Raw genomic sequence first — 22,409 nt, 5'->3', positions numbered from 1 at the left:
ACGTAGAGAGAGAGAGAGAGAGAGANAGAGAAGANATAGATANNGAGAGAGAGAGAGAGAAGAAAAGAAGACCGAGAGTCGAGCATACGAATCTAGTGTGAAACAGACAATGATAGCGAGCGTGCACCGGGCTTGAAGGCAATCGACCTTCCACCCTCGATCTCTGATCTCAGCCGCTAACTAATTAAGACTTTTACTTTTTCTAGTCTCTCCTATCTCTCCTAGCTGATGTCTCGGGCGGCTGCGAGTCGCCGCGTCGCTCGGGTGAGAAGACGCCCGGTTACATGGCGCAGCTCGCGAAAACTCGTCGTCCGAGATGGCGAAGATGAGAGAGAAAGAGAGATAAAATCCCGTCTGGGGCGGATCTTAATTAGATTCTGACATCGAGTTGGCGACATTCTTTCAACGTGTTTCATGAAAGTTTGACGCCAAGTAGGCGCAGTGGCGCGTCTTATTTTGCAGCGTCTTCAACCCTCTTCGCTAATACAGTAATTAAAGTTAACGCGAAAATTGTCGCAAGATATACTTCTTTTAATAATAAGTCGGTTATTATTTCCGTTTTATTAATTCAATTTCTTGTTTGTGTTTCATCGGTGGAATTGGATGAAAATTCAAGCGTGAATAAAAAGATCGATTTATGGATGATAAGTCAATGGGTATTATAAATCGTGTATATTTTAATTACGGAAAAACGATGGCTATTATACGTATCATTTAAAAAGCATTTAATTTATTGTTAAATGGCTTTTTTAACGCAGACTTTAAACCGATTATTTTTATGACGTCTCGGGCGTTAACACAGGTTTTATATTGGTCATAAAAGCGTCGTGTATCATACGTTGACGCATAGTTATGCGCCATCGCGACAAAGGACTCTTAATTAGCACTCATAATTATTCGTAATTAGCACTCGACGCGCGTAGTTCAGGCTACTCTCGACGATGCCTTTGGGTGACGGTGGTGGCGACACCGCCGCTCTACTGACTGGCAATAAAAAGGCAACGTAAACCGCGGACGGAAAATCGCCTCTTTTCATACCTCGTCTTCCGACTTTAGTGGGTTCTGTATATAGATATAACGTATACACAACGCCACCTTTCTTTCGCTCTTTCTTTTCACTCTCCAAGTCTCCACTTCCCACCCTCTTACCAACAAGTCCTTTTTCCACTCTATCTTTCTTTATACCTCCTTAATCCAGGAGTGGGCTCGCGTCATCGCCCGAACGGAGGCTTCTGCGAGCTTTAACCGACGCTACCCTGTTTTCGTCTTCAAGCAACACACAGAAGAGATTTATAAACGCAATTCTAAAACGGCACTGAATGACATTTTCCAAGCCTTTTACCTCTAAATCTTATTATGGCCATAAAAAAAAACTCATAATATTCTTAATATCTTATGGTAGTATTTCACTTTAAACAAGATCTCTAAATAGTCTATAATTGTACCTGATTAATATAACAAACGTACCAAAGTGAAATAGATATTTTTTTTATCTAATCTTTTAAATTCTTAAAATTCATAAAATTTCTATGGAAGAAAATCTTGTAAATAGAAAATACAGAGTTCTATCTTTTCACTGTCTGTTTTCTGTCTGCGAGTTCTGAAAGCTGAATTTTTCATACTCTATCTACTCCTGTCTCTAAGTTTCAAAATACTTTTCCAATATCTATATATTCAAAAATTATTCTATATATTCAAAAACTATTAATTATTTTTTCAATTAATGATACGCTTATTCAATTATTTTTTTAATGAATGATATTTATCATACACGAAGAGAACGATTTTGCATTCAAAAATTTAGCTATAATAGATACAAATTTGAAAATAATTTTGTTAGATCATCAAAATTTCTAGATAGCACACTCAAACTGACTGCTAGAATGTTAAAATTTTTTCTGTTTGAATGTTTATCTAAAAATTTTGATGATCTAACAAAATTATTTTCAAATCTATATCTAGCTAAATTCTTGAATATTTCAGCAAAACCATTCTCTCCGTGTGTACGTATTTTTTCTTTATAATGTATGCAAAATCGTAATTTTCAATCTCAAATAATTTCCAGCGAAATATTTTGTGCATGTATTGATAGTTACATTCTATATATCAATACATCTTCCTACGCTGATTTTTGTAACGAGAAAAAAAAAATCATGCGGAAAGATAATGGTACGCCAAACCGCCAGACCTTTAATCAGAAACGCACAGGTGAAGAGATAAAAAAAGGTCCATAATAGTTCGGTCGATACGCACTTATAATAAGTCTACGTTAGCTGGGTCGAGCACATAGATAATAAATGGGAGGGATGCACAGATAGGGAATGCGTGCGGAGGGATTTCGTGAGGGCAATCTCACATTTGATTCGATTACTTGCACGCCGTGCTGCTCGTGCGCGGATTAAGTAATTCATACGACCCGTTGCTCCATTTCCCATTCTGCGCTTTAATGACCAGCGCGAACGGCGAAACATACAACATCACACCCGGCATGAAAACTTGGCCCGGAAATTCGCCTTTCGAAATTAACGCGAAAACGATCTCTATCGCGCCAATTCTCTCATTCCAACGCCTAGTTCGCAATCGCATCGGTCCTTTTAAAATTTCACCTCTCGTGAAATTCATTCTTGCACAATTTTGATAGCATTCTGGATAAGAGATGAGGAAAAAGTGATAATTGTTTCGAATATTAAGCTGAATGCAAAATTCGCTTAAAACCGTCTGCGTAAAATGACATGCGAACCAATTATTCCGAGAGAAAACTAAAAGGGGAAATTAAGAAGAAAAAAAGTATCGTCAAAATATTCATTTTACGTAAATGTAGCAGAGTTTCTGAATAATATTCTCCAACAATTTAACGCGGTTTATGCATGAAAAATATTATATCTAATTGTAACTGTAATCTAAAGCGACGAGACCATTATACGTCGGTATTTCGGTAGTAGATTCTTTTGCGAAATGCCATTACAACGTGTGACGCAGGGGGATTGACAGCTATGGTGGACATCGTTAATTGCTTTACCTCAGCGTGGTTGTTTTAGCGCTCAGCGTGCGAAATTCACAGGCACGGCATGCAAATCTCGCTGGATTCGGTCTTAACACTCGGCGAACAGAGAGTAAGATACACTGCGGCTGGGCGCCGACAGTGTAGCAGACGTTATGAGAACAAACCCAGTGAGCTATCATGGCGGTTGGCTGGATGGTCGGTGGTCGCCGGTCGGCGTACCCTTTCACATTTAGTCCCAGACTCGTTATACAGCGTAAGGGCTACGAGCATTGAGTTATAGTTAACTTTAAGTTACCCTAGAACTTCCCGGAACTTCCGGAAAACCACCGAACGGACAGCCGCATACACGGTTCCCTGGCAAGGTCCATTTCCTTACCCTGGAAATCCTGGGAGCAAAAACTCGAAGAGCAAAAAGTGAAACGATATATTTATCTAGATCTTTCTTTATTCTCGATTCTGTCATTGTTAAATCAAAGCGTTCTTATTTCAAAACGTATAATCTGCATCTATAACTGTTCGAAATTGGAACAAATCTGCATAAATGATCACTAAGAAAGTTTATTTTAATATTTTCAATAAGATCCAGTTATAATCAAATCAACGCATAAATTTATTTTTACTGAAAAACGAAATGCGAAAGAGATAAATGGATTAATAATTCTGATAATGAATAATGATTTTATATTCACTTTCGTTTTTATCTTAATAAATACATATTAAATACATATTAAATACATATTAAATGTGTTAAAAGATATTAATATAATAATAATCACAAAATATTGATCAAACAAATCAAATACTGCATCTGATAAAGGAATACGTAAATGAAAAATTACAGATTTTTTATTCCTACACTAAACTAAAATTCTCTTTCTCGTTTTCTCCAAATATCAAATATATATCTACCTCACTTTAAATTCTAATAGTTTCCAACCATTTATTTAACTACAGAAAATAAACCTTATAAATACTCTTCATGTTTATAACAAACTACACACGCTTTATTAGTCTATAGTGTTTCTGCATTAATTGTCGAAAAATATCCGCAACAAAATTTTAATTGAGCATATTGTTCTCGAATCCGACATTTTTTGTAGCCATTTATCGGAATCCGCTCAAACAGTTATTTATGTCGTTTCCGTTATAAATAACGCGACTAAAGTTTTAATAATGCCGAAGTAAAGAGAGATAGATCCATAAAACAGATACGAATGAAAAAATGTATTCCTTTTCTGTATAATGAATCTAGCTGAGCGAATATCTGATACTCGAAAATAATTAATATTTTAATAACTAAACGGCCATTGCGAGAAGCCTTGTATTGTATTTTTAAAAGGTAATTTAGGCTAGCTCGCTATGAAAATTATTATGAAAAGGGTCGCATAAAATAGGGATAACGAAACATATTCTATCCGGTCCTCCATGGAGGCAGACAGAAACAAGGTCGAGTTGGTTATATAAAAAGGAAACGAATTTACCGTTGGTAGGAACGACGGCGCTCGACGCAGATTCTAAAATATGGGAACTATTAGCCGTAGTTTCCCATGAGTATTACGCTCCCTTATGTGTAAATGATGCAACCCTCCATAGCGGCTTAGTCGACGTAAGCCGCCCGCGTTCAATCTGCACTGGGGATTGAGACTATTAGGAAAACTATAACTATATGGAAATTATACAAGAATCTCTTTTCGAACGACTTCAAGACTAAAAGAGTAATTCCTCCAGATAGAATCGATTTTAACGCCAAAGAGATTAAATAAAAAATAATATTATTTTTATAAACATTATTCATTACTTTTTTGTGTAAAATGAATATAGAAAATCAAATATTATATTTTTAATACTGTAATAATATCACGATTAAATATCACGAAAAATTATTTGATAAATAAAATAACTCTTTAACGAAATAAATAATTTGTGGGTATATTATAATAAATAAGATAAATAACTCTTTAATGAATTTTAAAAGATGTTAGTTAGTTCGTCAAAAAGAAGACACCTACGTTATTATAATTCTTTTTTTCGCATTATTAATATTTCAGAACTTTTCATGATCTTTCTTCCTGTTGTAGCTGCTAATTTGCAACCATTGTGCGTGCAATCCGCATTTAAAACTGCACGTACGCGATTGTTGCACGTATGTAAGTTATGGCGTTGCAACCTCGGATGAAACGCAACAAGCGAGCACACTATGCGGCACTAAGGGGACAATACGCGAGGAATATGTTCGCTATTTAAAGGAACGATGCCTTGCGTGCTTTAAAATTTATGCTTCACGCGAGACTCGTTGAATTTCGACCCACTTTAAAAAGTCTAGACTAAAAACATTACGTCACAAAAGCTAACGAGCTTGAATTCTACTGGGAATGATACTGAAATTCTACTCACAATGAATGTTGTGCGATATTGTTAGTGACTGAAATGTAAAATCTAAATGTCAGCAAAAATATTAACTTCTCGAATATTTTTCTTATATGTATATTTATATTTAACTTAATTAAATATAAACTTACTATTGCTATATAGTAGTATAAAATATTTGACGAAATAGAAAAAACATACGTATTAGATATTGGAATCTTTGAACAAAACGTAATAATTCCGCAAGCATATTATATAGGGTAAACTTGGGTAAAATGGCCATCTTACTCATGTTTGTTCTAACACAATCAGAAAATAAATTACGAAAAAGATTCGTCTGCATTAGTTTTTCCAGCATTATATAATAGAAGCAAATTGTACTTCTACATTACAAAAACACTCGAATACTCTTTGAAATAAGCAACTGAAATAAACACCTAGAGAAACATTCAGAATCGATCCTGGGGAGATAGGGAATTATCCCGCCAAATTGTTTTCACCTTTTTGTAATTTTGCAATACGCAAGTCATAACGAGATAACTAAAACAGGAGCTGAGTTGCCAGACAGAAACAGACTTCATTTTCCCTCCCATCTCGTATCAGCATCACCGACGTTATCCCGCACTCCTCTCTTCATTTCACTCCGAACAATTTTAATGTATTCTCCCTATTCTTTTTTTTATTAACTTTTATTTCTGCTTGAACGTTATCTATGATCAGCTGCCAAGAGAAGATAGAGTTTGACTTTGAATTCTCAAACTATTATTCATTATTTTCTCGACGTTTTGTATTGTTCCCGTTTCTTTTATCCTTAGCGATAAAGTTATATGAGTCATTATAGCTGAGTTTAAAAGCGAGAATATCGATGGATATTCACATTACGTATAGATTAAATAAAAAAAATATGACCAGAAAATGGTGAAATTGAATTACCGCGGATACTAGAGAATCAACGTGGACCGACCACGACCCGCGACAATAAAAGTGGAATTTAGAGTCTGGCATAGTTTCCTTCCTTCTCTCACCGATGGAGCTCAATTTTATAGATTTTTACAGCGAAAAGCTATTGCGAACCAGTCAGCTTTTCATTTTAAATACTCAATGAATAGATATCGTATGAGATAATACGAATTTCTATGCATATTGCGATACAATTTAATAATTTTCCTAATATTTAATTTAATAATTTAAATAATTTTCTGTTTCTACAGTTTTATTGTTGCTAATCTTGTTTTGCTTAATACATTTTTTACAATCGTAGAAATAATTTTCAGCATTATTAAAATATTCTGTAACAGTGATAGAATTTAAAAAGCTGTCTTGAAAAACACAAATCACGCTGTTAAACGTAAGATGCGCAATCAATATTTTTCCAGTTGACATACTTTCGTTTATATCGACATTGACGAAAGTCTTACAATAAATGTCGATCATTTTGTAATCGAGGCCATGAACATTGACAGTTTTGTTTCCTTTCTGATCTGTTGAACGAATATAAAATGACATATCGGCAGTTTTACTTACAGCAGATCAGCAACAACGAAGGATATTCTTCGCCGCCATCATTCTTGCCGCTAAGGAAAAGAAACCATTGCCAGGGATCTACTCTGATTCCATATCTGCAATACAGAATAAAATACTTTTATTATTTATGATATATTACAATTATTATTTTTTGAGACATATTATATCATTAATTATTAATGGGATATTTTTTCTTAATTAATTTAAAATATAAATAATTTCCAATAGAAATTCTTAACAAGTAATAATGATTTAACCCTCTGTCTCTCTGCAACTCTGATTTTTTTCTGTAAAAACAAAATTTTACTTTTGGATTTCTCTGAAATAAAGAAGTCCGATTTCCTCTTCTAAAATATGTTACTAAAAAATTTGTTCATAAATATGTTGTTAAAAATATATAATATACATAATATAATGTCTAAAAATATTGAAAAATAACTATAATTTTTTTATTTTTTAAAAGCTTAAAACAGTAAAAAAACTTGAGCTGAATGGAGGGAGTAAAAATATCATTGCAGACGGAAGGTTAATAATTACAATAATTTGCAGTTAAATAATACGATAACAAAACCGACATAATATTAATTGTAATAATACAAATGGTATACACGTGAAAAGAAATAAATTACAGAAATATATTACAGACGATTAAATTGTGTTTTTGTGCATGCAAAATAAAATCACCGTCGATAAATTTATTTATATTTGAAGAGATATGCAGCTATCTTGTTGTATTAAAAGGAAAATAAAATCGAGCAACAAAGAATAAATAAAGATAAAACGCGGCACGTTTTCAATTATAATCTTTAGTTTTTCATGGTTGGCGTACTAAGCGTGATGCAAACCGAAGAAGCAAACGCTTCATTATTATAGTCTGTCTCTGGTAAGATCTCTTCTTCAGAAATGGTTGAGGAAGGAACAAAAGAAAATAAAGGGAGCAGGTCTTTGTTCTTGAGATAAATAATAACTGTCGCATCGCACCGCGTAAAGGGAGGGAAGCTCATGCTAGGAAATAAAACGATTTTCCTGGAAAGTCGACTCAATGGAAATGCAGAAAACGTCTGTCCCATGATTGACTGCGATCTTGATGTGAATCTGTGATTTATTTTGATGGCGCACGTCGGAAAATATTATAAACGATGCCGACTGACTAAATCGTGCCGGATTATTTATTGGCAATTTCGTAAAATGGCACTTTCTGCGCGCACACGAATCATTAATTTCTGCACGTAAATCAAACGGAGTTATGCAGAAATGGGACGTGTCTGATAACATAATAAACAAATGGGATATATGCTAAACTACGATATTCAATTAAGTTATGTTTGTCCGTATACTATAAAAATCTATATATTGATTACAAAAGCTGTACGGAATATTCAAATAGAATTTGCATAAATTTAATACGTTTTGTTTATAAATATCAATGTGATAAAGTCAAAATTATAGTGAGTGAAGACAATTTGTGTAATGTATGATAATTTGTAACATGCAACGGATGAAAATAACCTTCTCATTTATTTTGATGAAATAGACAAATGTATTTGACGGCTATTATCACTGTTGTGTTCATAAGAATACATTCAACGTGTCTTATCACTATATTAGTCTGAAAATGCAATTTACGATGGGTATCGATCTAAGCCATTAAAAACATTATTTTCTTGAGCAACGCGTGAGATAAGTGTATCAGCCGAAAAAAAAGTGGCATTGCACACTAATGGCTTTAGTTCGTACACGTCAGGTCGTACAGTTAACGATAATAAACGAGGTTTATAGGTCAAATAATTAAAGTATTCGAAGTCGACGCGATTTGTTTCAGATAGACAATATTTATTGGGACGCAATCACCGACCTAGTTTTCTGCGGAACCTATATTAACGCAGTTACGGTAATTGAACAATAGCATGGAAAAAAGACGAATCTCGTTCATAATTAATTGATGCAACGCATCATGTGACAGCCGATCGATAATAATTTGTGAAAATATCTTCACATATGTCGATACGCACATAAATAATGCAACATACAATACAAATAATGTAAATTCCAATTTTGATATAGCAACGTTTAAGTCAATTAAAGTTTACCGCTTTATATATGACCGTATAATATGCGGAAAAAATTAATTAATTATAGAAAATCAATCTCAATCAATCATTTTATTTTATTCAAACTAATTTATCAAAGTCAAATATTTAATAGGAGATGCAACAGTGTGTCCAAATATTTCGAAAGACAAAACTTTGGAGTTTTTTACATTCCATTAACGTAGTATAAAAAAGAGCCAACGTCAAAAAGAAAAAAAACTGTTACTGTTAAACTGGTGATAATTCATTCGTACTCATAAAATATTCATTTCAGCGAAACGGAAAGATTCATCAGTGAAAAAGGAAACAATCGTTGAGTGCTGATGATTAAACCGATCCGGCTTCGATATGTGTATACACATAGTGGATGAGATCTCATAAAACATTTTTCGAGTAGAAAGTTAAGGGGATATCGCACTTATCGAAACTCATCGCTTCGAGACGTGAGCAGAAACGATATTAAATTTCTTCCCCAGCGGGAATAGCCATCTTGATCTGCCCGTTAAATCCACGCTCGTCCGCCAGAGTTCGTTAATACAGCGTCACGATAAAATCCCCAATTTCACGTCGAACGTGGTAAGAGGGAAACGTCGGGGGTGACTCTCGGTGGGTACGAGAGCGCACGGAGGTCCAGATTGGAGCAAGAGTTATGGCACCAATATGGGACAGGCCGAATGAAAATGTGAGCGCGTGAACGATTCGCATTAAATATTAAGTATACGCGCGAAACGAGACGTCTTTCTCACTTCTATGATTGTAAAAAATGCCGAAGATGATTTTTCTTCTCTGAAATTAATGGTATGGCCTGAAGGTTCGTTTTAAGGATTGGCTCGGTGAGGAGAGATGAATTGTTCTCAAGGAGAAAGTGAAAGGGGCGCAGGTTAACATTTATTTATTTATCCCGATAAAATACGATTATTAACGGTCTAAAATTTATTAACGATCTTTTCTAAAGCTGTAAATAATAATTTATTTAAAATATGATTATTAATGATTTCATATGTCACATTCCATATGTTTAATAAATCCATTATAACTTATACATAGCATCTTTATTCTTTTCTTACAAATCAATTTATCTCTTCATTTTGCTCCTCGCTATTTTCTTCTCAATATTGATTTATCTAAAAAAAAATATCATGCGTACAATATACGAAACAAAATATTCAATATTGAGAACTATTAAATTTCCAGTAACGTTAATTCTTTCTACGTTATAATATATAACTACAGAACTCTGTAATCTAGATAAAAACAATCAAAGAGATCTGTATTCTGATACAATGCAAGTTTTTTTAAAAATGATTGATAAAGCAAGATAATAATTATTATTGAGATAATATCAATATCTAGAAAACCACAGATTGATTTTTAATATGTTATATCACGACTGGAGTTCAATAATATTAATCTTTATTTTTAATATTTCGAGAAAATTTGATTACGCGAAAAAAAATAAAAAAAATTCAAGTATCTTTCCATTACATAAATTGAACATAAAAATATTTATAATTCCTACAAATTTTAGCAGAGCGTTTTGAAAATCAAGAAAACAAATTAATTGTCCTACTTTACTTGTTTGTCTTATCCATCTCTTCTTATTTGTCGCTCCATTTATAACCGCAAAAAGTATAATAATTTTCCAAGAGAGAGATTTAATAATTCTTGCACATTTTTATATTAAGAACTAAGTCGTGAAAATGTGTAGAAAATAATTCAAGATCGACGAAATCGTGCCTTGAAATAAACGCACATTCGTATCTCAAATTGCATAAATTATAATTGCATGAAAAATTTCTGAAAAAGTTTTACGAACAATCCGCACAATGGATACGAAATACAAGGCATCAAGAAACTTCAGTAACTTCCTTTACCCACCTCCGTGGACTTTTATCGATAGCGAGAGAGTCTTTCGTCGAGAGTTCGATTAATTGAGCTCTTTCGCTGCCTTTTTTCACTTCGTAGAGAAGCATCTACCCGTTTTCTTACCGACGTGCTTTTTTTCAGTCGCCAATCTACTCTTTTCCCTTTCCCACCCTCATCCCATCGATTAATCTCGATCCCAGCAAAATCGTGTCGACAGTCTCATCCTCGCGATTCGGCTGTCGCTTGCTCTTGTTCTTCACGAATCAAGTCTGGAAAAGTCTTTTTACCGGCTGAAACGAATCAGTCGAGAACGCAGACTGCATTAAATGGTTACGATTTCTTCGAAGTGTTCATTCGGAAGTGCCGAAGTTAATTAAGTGGTGACGCGATTATATACGAAATTATCTAGCCGATTGAACGTTATATCATATAAAGCGCGTTGAAACACGACGTACGTATTAATTGGAAGTGTATCCCTACACTGTTAGATATACATATATAGCTCTAAAGATACCTATCTAAATTACGAATCCAAACATTCTCCATCTCAAGATAAAGATTGATACGAGATTCATATCAATTATTCAATTCATCAAAACATTTTATTAAACTAACTGCTCAGAAATATATATTTATCCATTGTACAAATATAATTTTTAAATATTACTCATTGTAAAACTGGATTATCTAAGCAGCATTGAAAAACAATATTAAATTTTAATAAATATTTGTTTTTATAGTTCTAACAACAATAAATAAATATTTATTAAATGTAAACATATTTATTTGATACAAAAACTATTAATTTGATTTAACTATAATTGATTTCATTGAATAAATATTTATTTATTGTAAGTAAATGTTCACTTACCACTATTCAAAGAAATATTATTAAGATTTAGTAAATTTTTTCAGTGTAGCAAATTAAAGGCATTGAATGCTAAAATGCTTTGGATTCGAACATAATCGTTTACGGCCGTTTGTAGCTGCGCTTGTTTCGGGCTCGTACGAAGCGCGTGTCGAGGCTACCTCGAGCAATTACGTCGCAAAAGTTCGCTCGAAAGTTTTTCTGCGCTTAACGAGCGTGATAAATTTCTGTTACGCGCCCTCAGGAGCGGCCGGACGCGAGGCCGAGAGTTTACAACAGTGATAAAAATCTCGTTGAAATTATTCATGGACAACGCTTACGTTTCTCTCTTACCCTTGGAAGAAGAAGATAGCTTACTCCTCTGAGCACAATATCCTGCAAAAGATCCAGAAGAAGAGAAAGAGTCGCGGATCTAGCAATAGTATATCAATGCACGTAAGAAAATTATTAGTTCTGTGACAATGCGATCTTGATTCAACCTAATTTATTATTGATATTTTACATCAAGATGCAAATTTATGAATAAAGTATAAAAAAATATTCAAGCTTAAATTATTTGAACATTGAATTCGTAAGTACTGGTTCGTGGCCATCGCTACAAACTAATTCAATTGAAAAAGGCAAAGAACGCGCGCGCGCGGTCAGTTCCGTTTCATTCTGCCACTCTTAAATTAATTTGCTATTATTCATACTCTCCTTTCTTTCTCTCATTGGCAGCATATTGCAAAAGTAACCGTCTATACAATATTGATAAGTCAATCAAATAATTTGTATTAAAAAGTACATAAATTTTACAACAAGCGCTGAAATAAATTAAATTATCAAAATGATAAGCATAAATTATCTCGCTCGATATATAATAGAATTTATATCTAATTTAAACATCTCTCTCTTTGCGACGTTGCTATGGTTCGCTTTAACTTATCTTGCAAATATTATATATCTTAAATTAAAAATATACAACTTCGAATCTCAAAAATTTAACAGTCTGTATATGTATATATATATATATATATATATATATATATCGGACAAATAACATTTCAAACTTTTGCTGTGTGTGCTATTTTTTGTTTTTCGTCTTTCTCATTACTATGAACCTCACTGAATCAGAGATCGAATGACACACTCATACTATCGCAACAATGGCAGTGCTCAGTTTCTAAAGGTATCAAATTTGTTTCCATCCATAGCGTGTTTGCGATGAAATACGAGCGCATCAAAATCAGATCATGCAATCTTACCAGTTGACAACCTGTCATGTTCCAACAACCATTTGCCAAACAAATAACGTGCACTTACACGATCTATAGTTAGAGAACAATTACACCGTTATAATTACAGCTACAAACTCAATTTTGCTTGCCTATTGGCAATCGATTTTTTTTGTCGTATCCTAGAAATTATTACGGTAGTGCATCCATCAAACCAATAAAGACACTTCTGATAGGCCTTTAGTTCCCTATCCCCATTAGCTATCACCCCATACAAAAACTCCCTCTTCTCATTTTGCTAAGGCAATAAAAACTTTTTGATGATACTATTGCTTGTTAGAACTTTCTTTGTTTCACTTCCTCGAGGGTGACTAATTGAGGGTGATAACCACATGTCAATGATCATTTAGCCACCCACAGATCAAAATTCAAAACATTATAGACATTCATATATCACTATTTATATATCACTTATATATCACTTTCTGTGAGGAATAGTGCAATAAATATTCAAGAAAAACTAATTTTACAATAAAAAAATAAAAGTGAAAACTAAATTCATATTCAAGTTTAATATCTAGGTAGAATAGATAAGTGAAAGATCATTATTTTATTTATATCTCTTAATATAAAATTTTTTTCTTATATTATTAAGATCAACGAATTCAATCAATCCAACATTTAGCTCTTCATTCGAAGATTTTTCATCCATTTTAAATACAAATAAGCGAAGACTTTTTTTTGACCTTTTTGAGAAATTAAAAAATATCTCTAATATAAATAATAATAGAATACAAAATATTTTTTATGACGTCTTATTAATGACAAGTTAATTTTTTAATTCATCATAATTTATATTTTATACAATTTTGTAAGTATGGATAATTGATTATTAAGTCAGATAATATAATTTATTTTCATTATGCTAATAAAAACAATTAATATCATTTCCGTTGATTGAATAGTCGACATTATTGTGTACTATGATGCACCACTCGAGCGTTTATTATTGACAAATCCATCATCGGAAATATATATGACCCAATAAAATCTACCACGTCCATTAGATACGAAAAAAAGTATTATTACAATTCGAGATACTCACTTTATAAAATTTTCAAGCAGTAACCTAATACCACCAATACCTAGTAGCAAGAAGCCCCAATTGACGAATCCCGTGAAGTTATCGAAGCCGGAGCTCCACGAAAAAAGACTATCTCTTGGATAGTGACATCTGTAAAAAAAATAAAAGAACTTGAATTATCCGTTTCTCCATTACTTTGCTATTATAGCGATATCGTCAATAATATTAGTTTTCGCAAATAGGGTTTTGTGGAAAAACATATGAAGATTGTTTCTAAAATAATTTTTTCGACGCTGAATCCGAATCTGCCATCGAAATATTTATGAATTAATTTTTGAGATACAAGAAAAGACATTTCTTTCAATAAACATATAGAGTGTTTAGTTAGAAGTTTTTAAAATAGGAAATTAAATCAGGAGTTGAACATTTCATTTTTGTTTCATTATATGACTTTGGATCAGTTTAAAGACATATTAAAGTCCAGCAGTAATCACCTAGCGTATTTTCATTCTAAGATTCTTGATCACGATTCTGAATTATAATTAAAATTTGGAAATATTCATTTTGTTCAGTATTTGTCATACCTAAATTATTTGAAAAGAAATGCTACATCTTAAAATTAATTATATCAAAAATTCGACATGATTTCTGGTAACAGAATTCAAAGTCAAAATTACAAATATAGTATAATAATTTTAAAAAGTTGTTTCGTTTCCTTGAACTAGTAAAATTTTTCAACGCAATCACTTTATAAAATATGTTACGTAATAATTATTAATTTTCTCAAAAGTTGAGTTACAAGTAATGCCTTCATGTATATTTTGTATTCGCTTCTTCAGGATCTCTTTATGAATAGCGAGCTCGTTATTATACGTACGGAAATTCGATAATAGACCAAGCGCTGAGTATAGCTAAAGGAGAAGAAGGTATTAAGGAGAATATTCTCGTTCTGGCGCCATACTAGCAAAATGATCCTTGTGCGCGAGCGGTATGAAGAAAGACGTATGAACGTCATAGAGATGAGAATGGGGCAATAAAGGAGCTTTCATATCGCACGGTTATACATGTCCTTATATCAATTTACGGACTGACGTATAGTTCACACGTGACGATGCGGTAAATGATATAAGTCACTTTTACTGCAATAAAAGATGCTCATTATTTGATGGACGATCGAGCAAGCAGTTTTGTCTCGGAGACACCCGTGGGATTTACAATTCTCGCGTTTTCCATACAAGTTTAGTAACAAAATGTAGTTTATAACAGACAATCGTAGCAAAATTACTATTATATTATGTACATGACTCTCTGATTTTGTACTCTCGACGGACATTGTTTCGTATTCGGCAGGCATTCAAGACATCCCTTTCATTTAAACCACGCTTCGTTGAGATATTAAAGTGAACAGTAACAACAATGTATCCTGATCCCACGAAGATACGTGCAATGTGTGTTTCACTTTCAAAATTTATTTGTCTTTAGAGCCTTTCTTTAAGAAAAATTATTTACAAAATTAAAAACAACAATGTTGCAGTTGCAACTAATAATAAAATAAGATGGTTAATCCTGTGCTCGTAGCTTTTTTAATGTAATTAATTACGCGAGATGTTTCCAATAACCTAATATCATATTTCAATATTTATTGCTCCCTTTAATGTTTGAAATCAAACTTGATACTATTTTATATCCTTTAAGTAAAGATAAATGCAAAAAAGTTTTTAATTGTAAAATAATTCGTACTAAATGTAATGTGTATAAAAAATAACATTTACATTTAATGAATTTATAAAGTCGAGATGTTATGGACTCCACATAAATAATGAAGAGTTAAAAAGAGAATCTCAAGATCGTGTTTTTAGAAAATAATAAAATTTTGTATGAAATTGTTTTAGTTAAAAAACAACTTCATCGTACAATTTTTTTAGAGTAAATGACATTTAAATGAGCACCTTTTACAATTCATAATCAATAACTAATTTGTCTATTTCCTTGCTACCCTCTTAGTAATATAAAAAACACTATTAAATTTATAATGTCAAATTAGTCCCAATTTGAATTATTTTTAAATATTTTTATAAGTCATCACTATTTTTACTCAATATATCAATATAATTTAACTAAAATAATAGAATTAAACATTTTAATTTAAGAAAACATAGATACTAAATTTGACTCAAATCTTATTTATTATTTACTAAATGAATACGTAATATAAATATTAGTTAATAACAGAAACTAATAACAGAAATATATTGATTTATATTTTGGTGCACATGGAAGTTAAAAATAACAAAATGCTATTTTTGATTCAAGAGATTGAATTCTCATTGCTCCTTTGGTGTAATCTAACAGTGTATTAGTTGCACATTCGACACGGGCAACCGTTGTCATGAATAGCAAGCACATCTTCTCGATCAAAGATATGAGAGGTACTCGAGTGTTTTGTACACCGCAAGACAAAACCTTTCGAAAAGTTTATACGATGATCCTCATCGACCCTTGTCGCGTGCGCGCTACCAACGAACGGATGACAGACGCGTATCGTGGAAGCCGATTACGGAGACGCATTCGATATATAATCCACCCTAGAGACATCAAGACAAGAGGGTTTTGTGTTACGATCCTCTATCATACGCTATAGATATCATTCAGATTTCATGCACGGAGTATTGTTGACGATGCGTACTTGCCAGTCATGCGAGAGTAGCGCACCATACGGAATTTCCAATATCTAAAGTGCATATTGAACGTACATGACGATGCGAAAAGAGTTACGTACTAAAAGGATCTCGAATAGCATCACAATGAATATATAGCAAAGAACAAAGAAATAAGATGGGACTTCTTATTCTACTTTATACTTAAAGTTACTTTTAACACACTTAATATTCTTGTCATTATAACATTCTTTCCATCCAAGCTCTCATTCTCAAAACTAAAAAATAATTTTCTTCAAATGAATTCAAAAAAGAAATGTTTAATTTTAAAATATTAAAATATTTTATTCTTGACTTAAAAATATTTTAGTTTTAAACTTTTTCAAAGAAAACATTGTGTATTTAAAACACCAAAACATTTAAAATTAAAATATTGTTTAAATGTTTGTTTTACAAAAATGTTTCAAACGTATACATTTTAAACACTGCACTACAGTATAAGATCGAAAGTAAATTTTCTACACGGAGAGAATTTTTTCTTAGAATTTACCTTGAAAATATGACAGTCATAGGATAACATTGTATTTCGAAGAATTTTAATGTAAATCTCTCTTATTCATTAATAAATAAAACTACAGTAAGGTATAAAATAAATTTGATCAATTTTACTGCATGGTAAAAATCTTTAAAATATTATATTGTATCACAACTATACCATATTTTCAAAGTAAATTTTAAAAGAAAATTCTCTCCGTAACGTATATTGTTATATAAAAAAAAGATATTTCTGGGCAATTTAAAGGAATCGTTTTAAATAATCTAATGCATGACGCGTAAATTAATTAAATTACTTATTTATAAACAATTATATTCTAAATTTCATATTTCTTCAAAATTGTGATTTTTACGTTAACAAAGAAAAATCCGTCCATAAATAAATCACGAATTACTGTCGCTAGAAATAACATTATGATATCCGTAATCAATATATAGAAGGAAAATAAATCTCATATCAAGCGATTCTATTTTGCCGACTTCTCGATTGCCTCTTACTTCGTGACCGCTAGTATTATGCTGTTATCAAGATAGGTCTTGTGAAGCTTCTATATCACTTTCATGGAGAGAAGAACCTCTCGTCTTAAGTATTTACATGAAAGATCCTAGCGAAAACTCGGGGCGTGAGCGATAAGATGTATTCTTGAGACCGGTCTCTTTGGAATTTCGAAGAACCAGAGACTCACAACTGAAAAGCCATGAAATTGAATTTATATCCTTCAAGATATTACAATTTAACTTCCAAATCGTATAAATATCTTAAAAAATATGATGAAAATCTTTATTTAAGATCTCTTTAAATTAAAATGCAAATTATGGTTTTAACTGAAAATGCAAATCCTTTCAGTAAATAAATGTAACATGCCATAAATGTAATATGCCATTTATTATTTTAGTTAAATAATTATTTTAGTAATTATTCGAACTCTTAAAATTAAAGTTTTAAATATAGCTTATTCAAGATACATGAGAATAAAGATTATTCTCGCTTTGTTGCTCATTTTTTGCATTCTTAATTGGCTTGTTCATTACAAATACTTATTTCACATCGTAAATAACTATTATCGCAGAGGCAGTGCTTATCTACGTAACATGCTTAACATGTTTAACAATACATAATAATTATGCAAGTATTCTTATTTGATAAAACGAGTATATAACATTGATTTGATATCGCACAATATGCATAAAATATATTTTAATTATTCTTTTTCTTGTATAAATATTCTGATTCTACCATGTTTTTTACATTTTTCTCAAATATAAAATTAAATTCCAAAATATTATATTTTTACCAATTAATAATTAAAATATGTGTGAGTAAAAGTTAGAGATTTAAGATGATAAATATAATAATTAACATATACTTATGCAATATTTATATAAAGTAAGAAACTAACTATTGTACAATTATTTAAGAAAATATTCATCAGTAAAAATCCGTAATAATCGTTATAATACATACACGTCACATTTAAATTTATAATTTATCAGAATGCAGATGTTATATGTTACGTGTGATAGTAGCCATTACTTCACTTATTATTAGTTGACAGATATTTTCTCAAATAAACTGATAATTTTTTACGTAATACATTAATTACGTAATATATCAATTAATTATATTATATTAATAAAATCATATAATTTTTAAAAATATATATTTGCTATAAATATATGGTATATATTTCTAAAATATAAATATAATATGTAACGTGCGCAAATATTATAAATTTTCACAACGATGACTTCACAGCGCGATGACGATGCAATTTGTCTGGTGAAGAATTCCGTCGGTTTTGCATATAAAATGTAACAGGCGAACGTTATATATCGCCCCGTCGTAATTACCCGCAGCTACCCTCAGTAGCGCGGTTTCTGCGTGCATTCAACAACATCGTCGCACGTCCTCCCTCTCCACTACCCCGCACACAACAGTCCCCCTAATAAACCCTCTCGACCTGTACGTCGTAACTATTACTCAGAATTTATGGCAGATCGCGATAATTAATAGAGTCGCGATAGAAACGGCGGTTTGCGTACGAAGAGCTATCTCTCGCGCTTCTGATATTGGGGCAAACAGGACGCAGACGTGTCGCTCGGAAATTCCATATGCATGAGAATGACGATGGACTGGATATGTCCGAAGTGTCGCAACCAGCGTCTTCGGGAAACGTGAGATATGGCTGCAAATGCTTTTCGACTTTTGTCACTCGGTCGAAACATAATGAGTCATCCGATATGAGATAAACGATTTATATGATATTAAAGAAATGACGCTAAAATAATGTTTCGTATCGATGTACGCCGTCGTGGCGTACTTCGATCAATATCTGCTGAAAATTTAAGAAAGTACTTTTAATTTTATTTAAATGAAAAGTACAATTTTGCTAAATTATCTATATAGAAATTTTGATAGATAGGATAAACTCGGATAAAATAGTCAATATCAAGCTTTCAAAATGGCTTCAAAAATATCCATTTAACAATTATCAGAGAAATTACAGACTATGAAATTACATCTTTTCTGTATGGCTATATGTAATATCTTAGTTTACTCTGCAAATCTGAAAATAAGATAATTGTTGGATCATCAAAATAATTACATAGAAATCTCAAGCGTGAGTAATACTACAAAATGTTTTAACATTCTCGCAATCAGTTTGGAAGTTCTATATAATTGTTTTGATGGCCGAAGAAAAATTATTTTTAGATTTGTATTTAGCTAAATTTCTAAATATTTCAGCAAAACCATTTTTTCCGTATCGATATTACTTTTCTCTCTTTCCTCCATTAATAGTATCATTATTATGTTTCAGATTGATAGATTAGTGTCGACGACATCGTCTTGTCAGGTTGAGAAAACCATGCTTAAAACTAGACACTGATTGTTGACGATACTTTTTAGACAAAGTTCAAAAGTAGCATCAACTATCCGCTCATAAGTTGCAATATCATACTTCAGTCCACTTTCTGACAAACCGCAACCATGAAGGAGCAAAAAAGGATCAACTAAGTAAGTTGCTCTTACGGAAACCGGAACTGAAAGACGCGCTTCCCAAGAGAGCGCCACTTTCTTGTTGCTCCAAGGCAAATCGCTTCCGCTATCTTGTAGTGGACATATTATGGGTCGCGAAAAAAGTTCTTCTTAAGCGAAACTTGCGCTAACGCGACGAGTTTTCGGCACGTAGTCGCCACGCCGTGGCATCCCTTGATCATCGACACCGCGATCGCGCGCACAACTTTGGCGTCGAGGTTTTGCTCGTAATCATCCGACGAGGATTCGTTTTTCTTCGCCGATGTGACGGTGAACGTGCTTTCAAACCGATCTGCGGATTTAATTGAACTCTCAGTTATGATCGCTGATGATTCCGCCATTTTGATGCTGTCTACATGAATTTCTGGAATTTGCCCGTTCTTTATATCCGCTAATCAGAATAAATGTTTAAATAAATAGCCTCTCTCATCAAAATCATTTTGTCACTACATTTCTATTAAAAAATGAGTAGCATTTCATTAAAAAAAAGAGCAACTTTATCTTTATTTCAAACTTATGAAAAATCCTGATTAGGAGTCTTATTGAAAAAAATAGCAGCGGTGATTTCACGTCATTTTTCCACGAATCATTATTACCATTATTATCATCCTGCATTATTACATCTCAGTTGTAAATTACCGTTAGAAATAATACTCGCATTTCTTTTTATTATTTTGTAATTTAAAAATTTTAATGGACGCGTAAGCACGCACCATTAAATGTGTAAATTACTTTGGGAGTTTGTCCACGTCCGAAAATAGCGAGAAAAAAAGCAAACAAGCGAACGCATACGGTGATGACCGATAAAACTGTGAAAATTTTCAAATGAAATTATTTACAGCGTCTAAAACAAAAATCGTGTTTATTCAAAACTCGCGTACTATTGAAAAATGCAAACTAACGCTCACGGGTAGGCTTTAAACAAAATAAAAGGAAACGCGCGCAAAAAACCGCATTGACATTCCTGTCGATCTAATTTAAAAATATGACGATTATTATTTCTCTGCATGAAAAAAATTAACATCCGCGAAGTTGGGTCGAGTGAAAAAAATCCTTTTGCAGAATAGTGGACACAAAAATGAGACTGGAAGATAGGTAGGAAGAAGAGTGAGGATAATCGACATATGATGGGCGAGCGAAATGAAATAAATAGAGAAACGCGCTTTCACATCGGGAAATATTTCAAAACGCGGACGATGTTTCCGAATAATTATTCGGGCATTCTGTAGTGGTCACGAAACATAATTCAATCAAGATAAATTTTCGCGCCAATACCTGACTGTCCATCACCGACATTTTCGCAATCCGACCAACGTTTTTCCGAACGATTCTATGTGTCACTTTTCGAGACAATTTTATTGGAAATTACGAATAAAACGACGAATATCGTAAACGAATAAATTAAACTGTAAATATTTCTCTTTATTATAGAAAATCGTCAATGTTGATCAAATAAATGCATACATTTGAGATAACTAAAAATTTGATAATAATATTATACTGAATTGTCATTTTCTCCATCTTTCTCATTAAAATATAGAATAATTCATTGATATCGTAGGGTGTGAGTTTATTTAATTACTTGCTCGTTATTATTGGAACTGATACTCAAACGCGACCTCGCACTGTATAACAACGATGTGTCTAACTGCACATCTATCTGCGTAATAATTATTCAGCATATATCACAGATGACTAATGTCCCGTGTCATACTGAGTTGCATGAATTATTCCGAGATTGGGGACTTATATTCAACATAATTTCCCGGTATCGTAGAATATCGTGCACTAAGATGTATTAAAAGAGTATTGTTTTATCGTTATCCCAAACACCACGTTTACGTATAAAGTACCTTTTCTCTGTCGTGCAACATATTTTATATTTATTCAGTATTTCCTGATAGTGCTGGTATTTCATCTGCACATTGTTCTACAGCGTATTAATCATTATATTTAAAATAGATATATTGAATAGAGGAACAAAGCATGAAGTATTATCTTTATTATTATTTGTTATTATAAGTAAATTTTATATTAGAAAATAATTAAAAAGAAACTTTTGTGTACGTACACACACACACACACACACACACACACACACACACACACACACACACACACACACACACACACACACACACAC

General features: G+C 32.3%; 1 protein-coding gene across 1 annotated transcript in view; it reads right to left on the bottom strand.

Annotated features, from left to right (window-relative positions):
* LOC105618616 (diacylglycerol O-acyltransferase 1) overlaps nucleotides 1-22,409 on the bottom strand; it is a 102,463-nt gene that overhangs the window by 70,866 nt on the left and 9,188 nt on the right. The window contains exons 2-3 of the mRNA XM_012200147.1: nucleotides 14,039-14,167; nucleotides 6,896-6,990 (exon numbers count right to left, since the gene is read on the bottom strand). Of these exons, the coding sequence (XP_012055537.1) occupies nucleotides 6,896-6,990; nucleotides 14,039-14,167 (224 nt within the window). The remainder of the gene's footprint in view (nucleotides 1-6,895; nucleotides 6,991-14,038; nucleotides 14,168-22,409) is intronic.

The sequence above is a fragment of the Atta cephalotes genome (assembly GCF_000143395.1).
Source record: "Atta cephalotes unplaced genomic scaffold scaffold00017, whole genome shotgun sequence".
NCBI classification, from domain to species: domain Eukaryota; kingdom Metazoa; phylum Arthropoda; class Insecta; order Hymenoptera; family Formicidae; genus Atta; species Atta cephalotes.
This window is presented reverse-complemented; position numbering and strand designations above follow the sequence as displayed.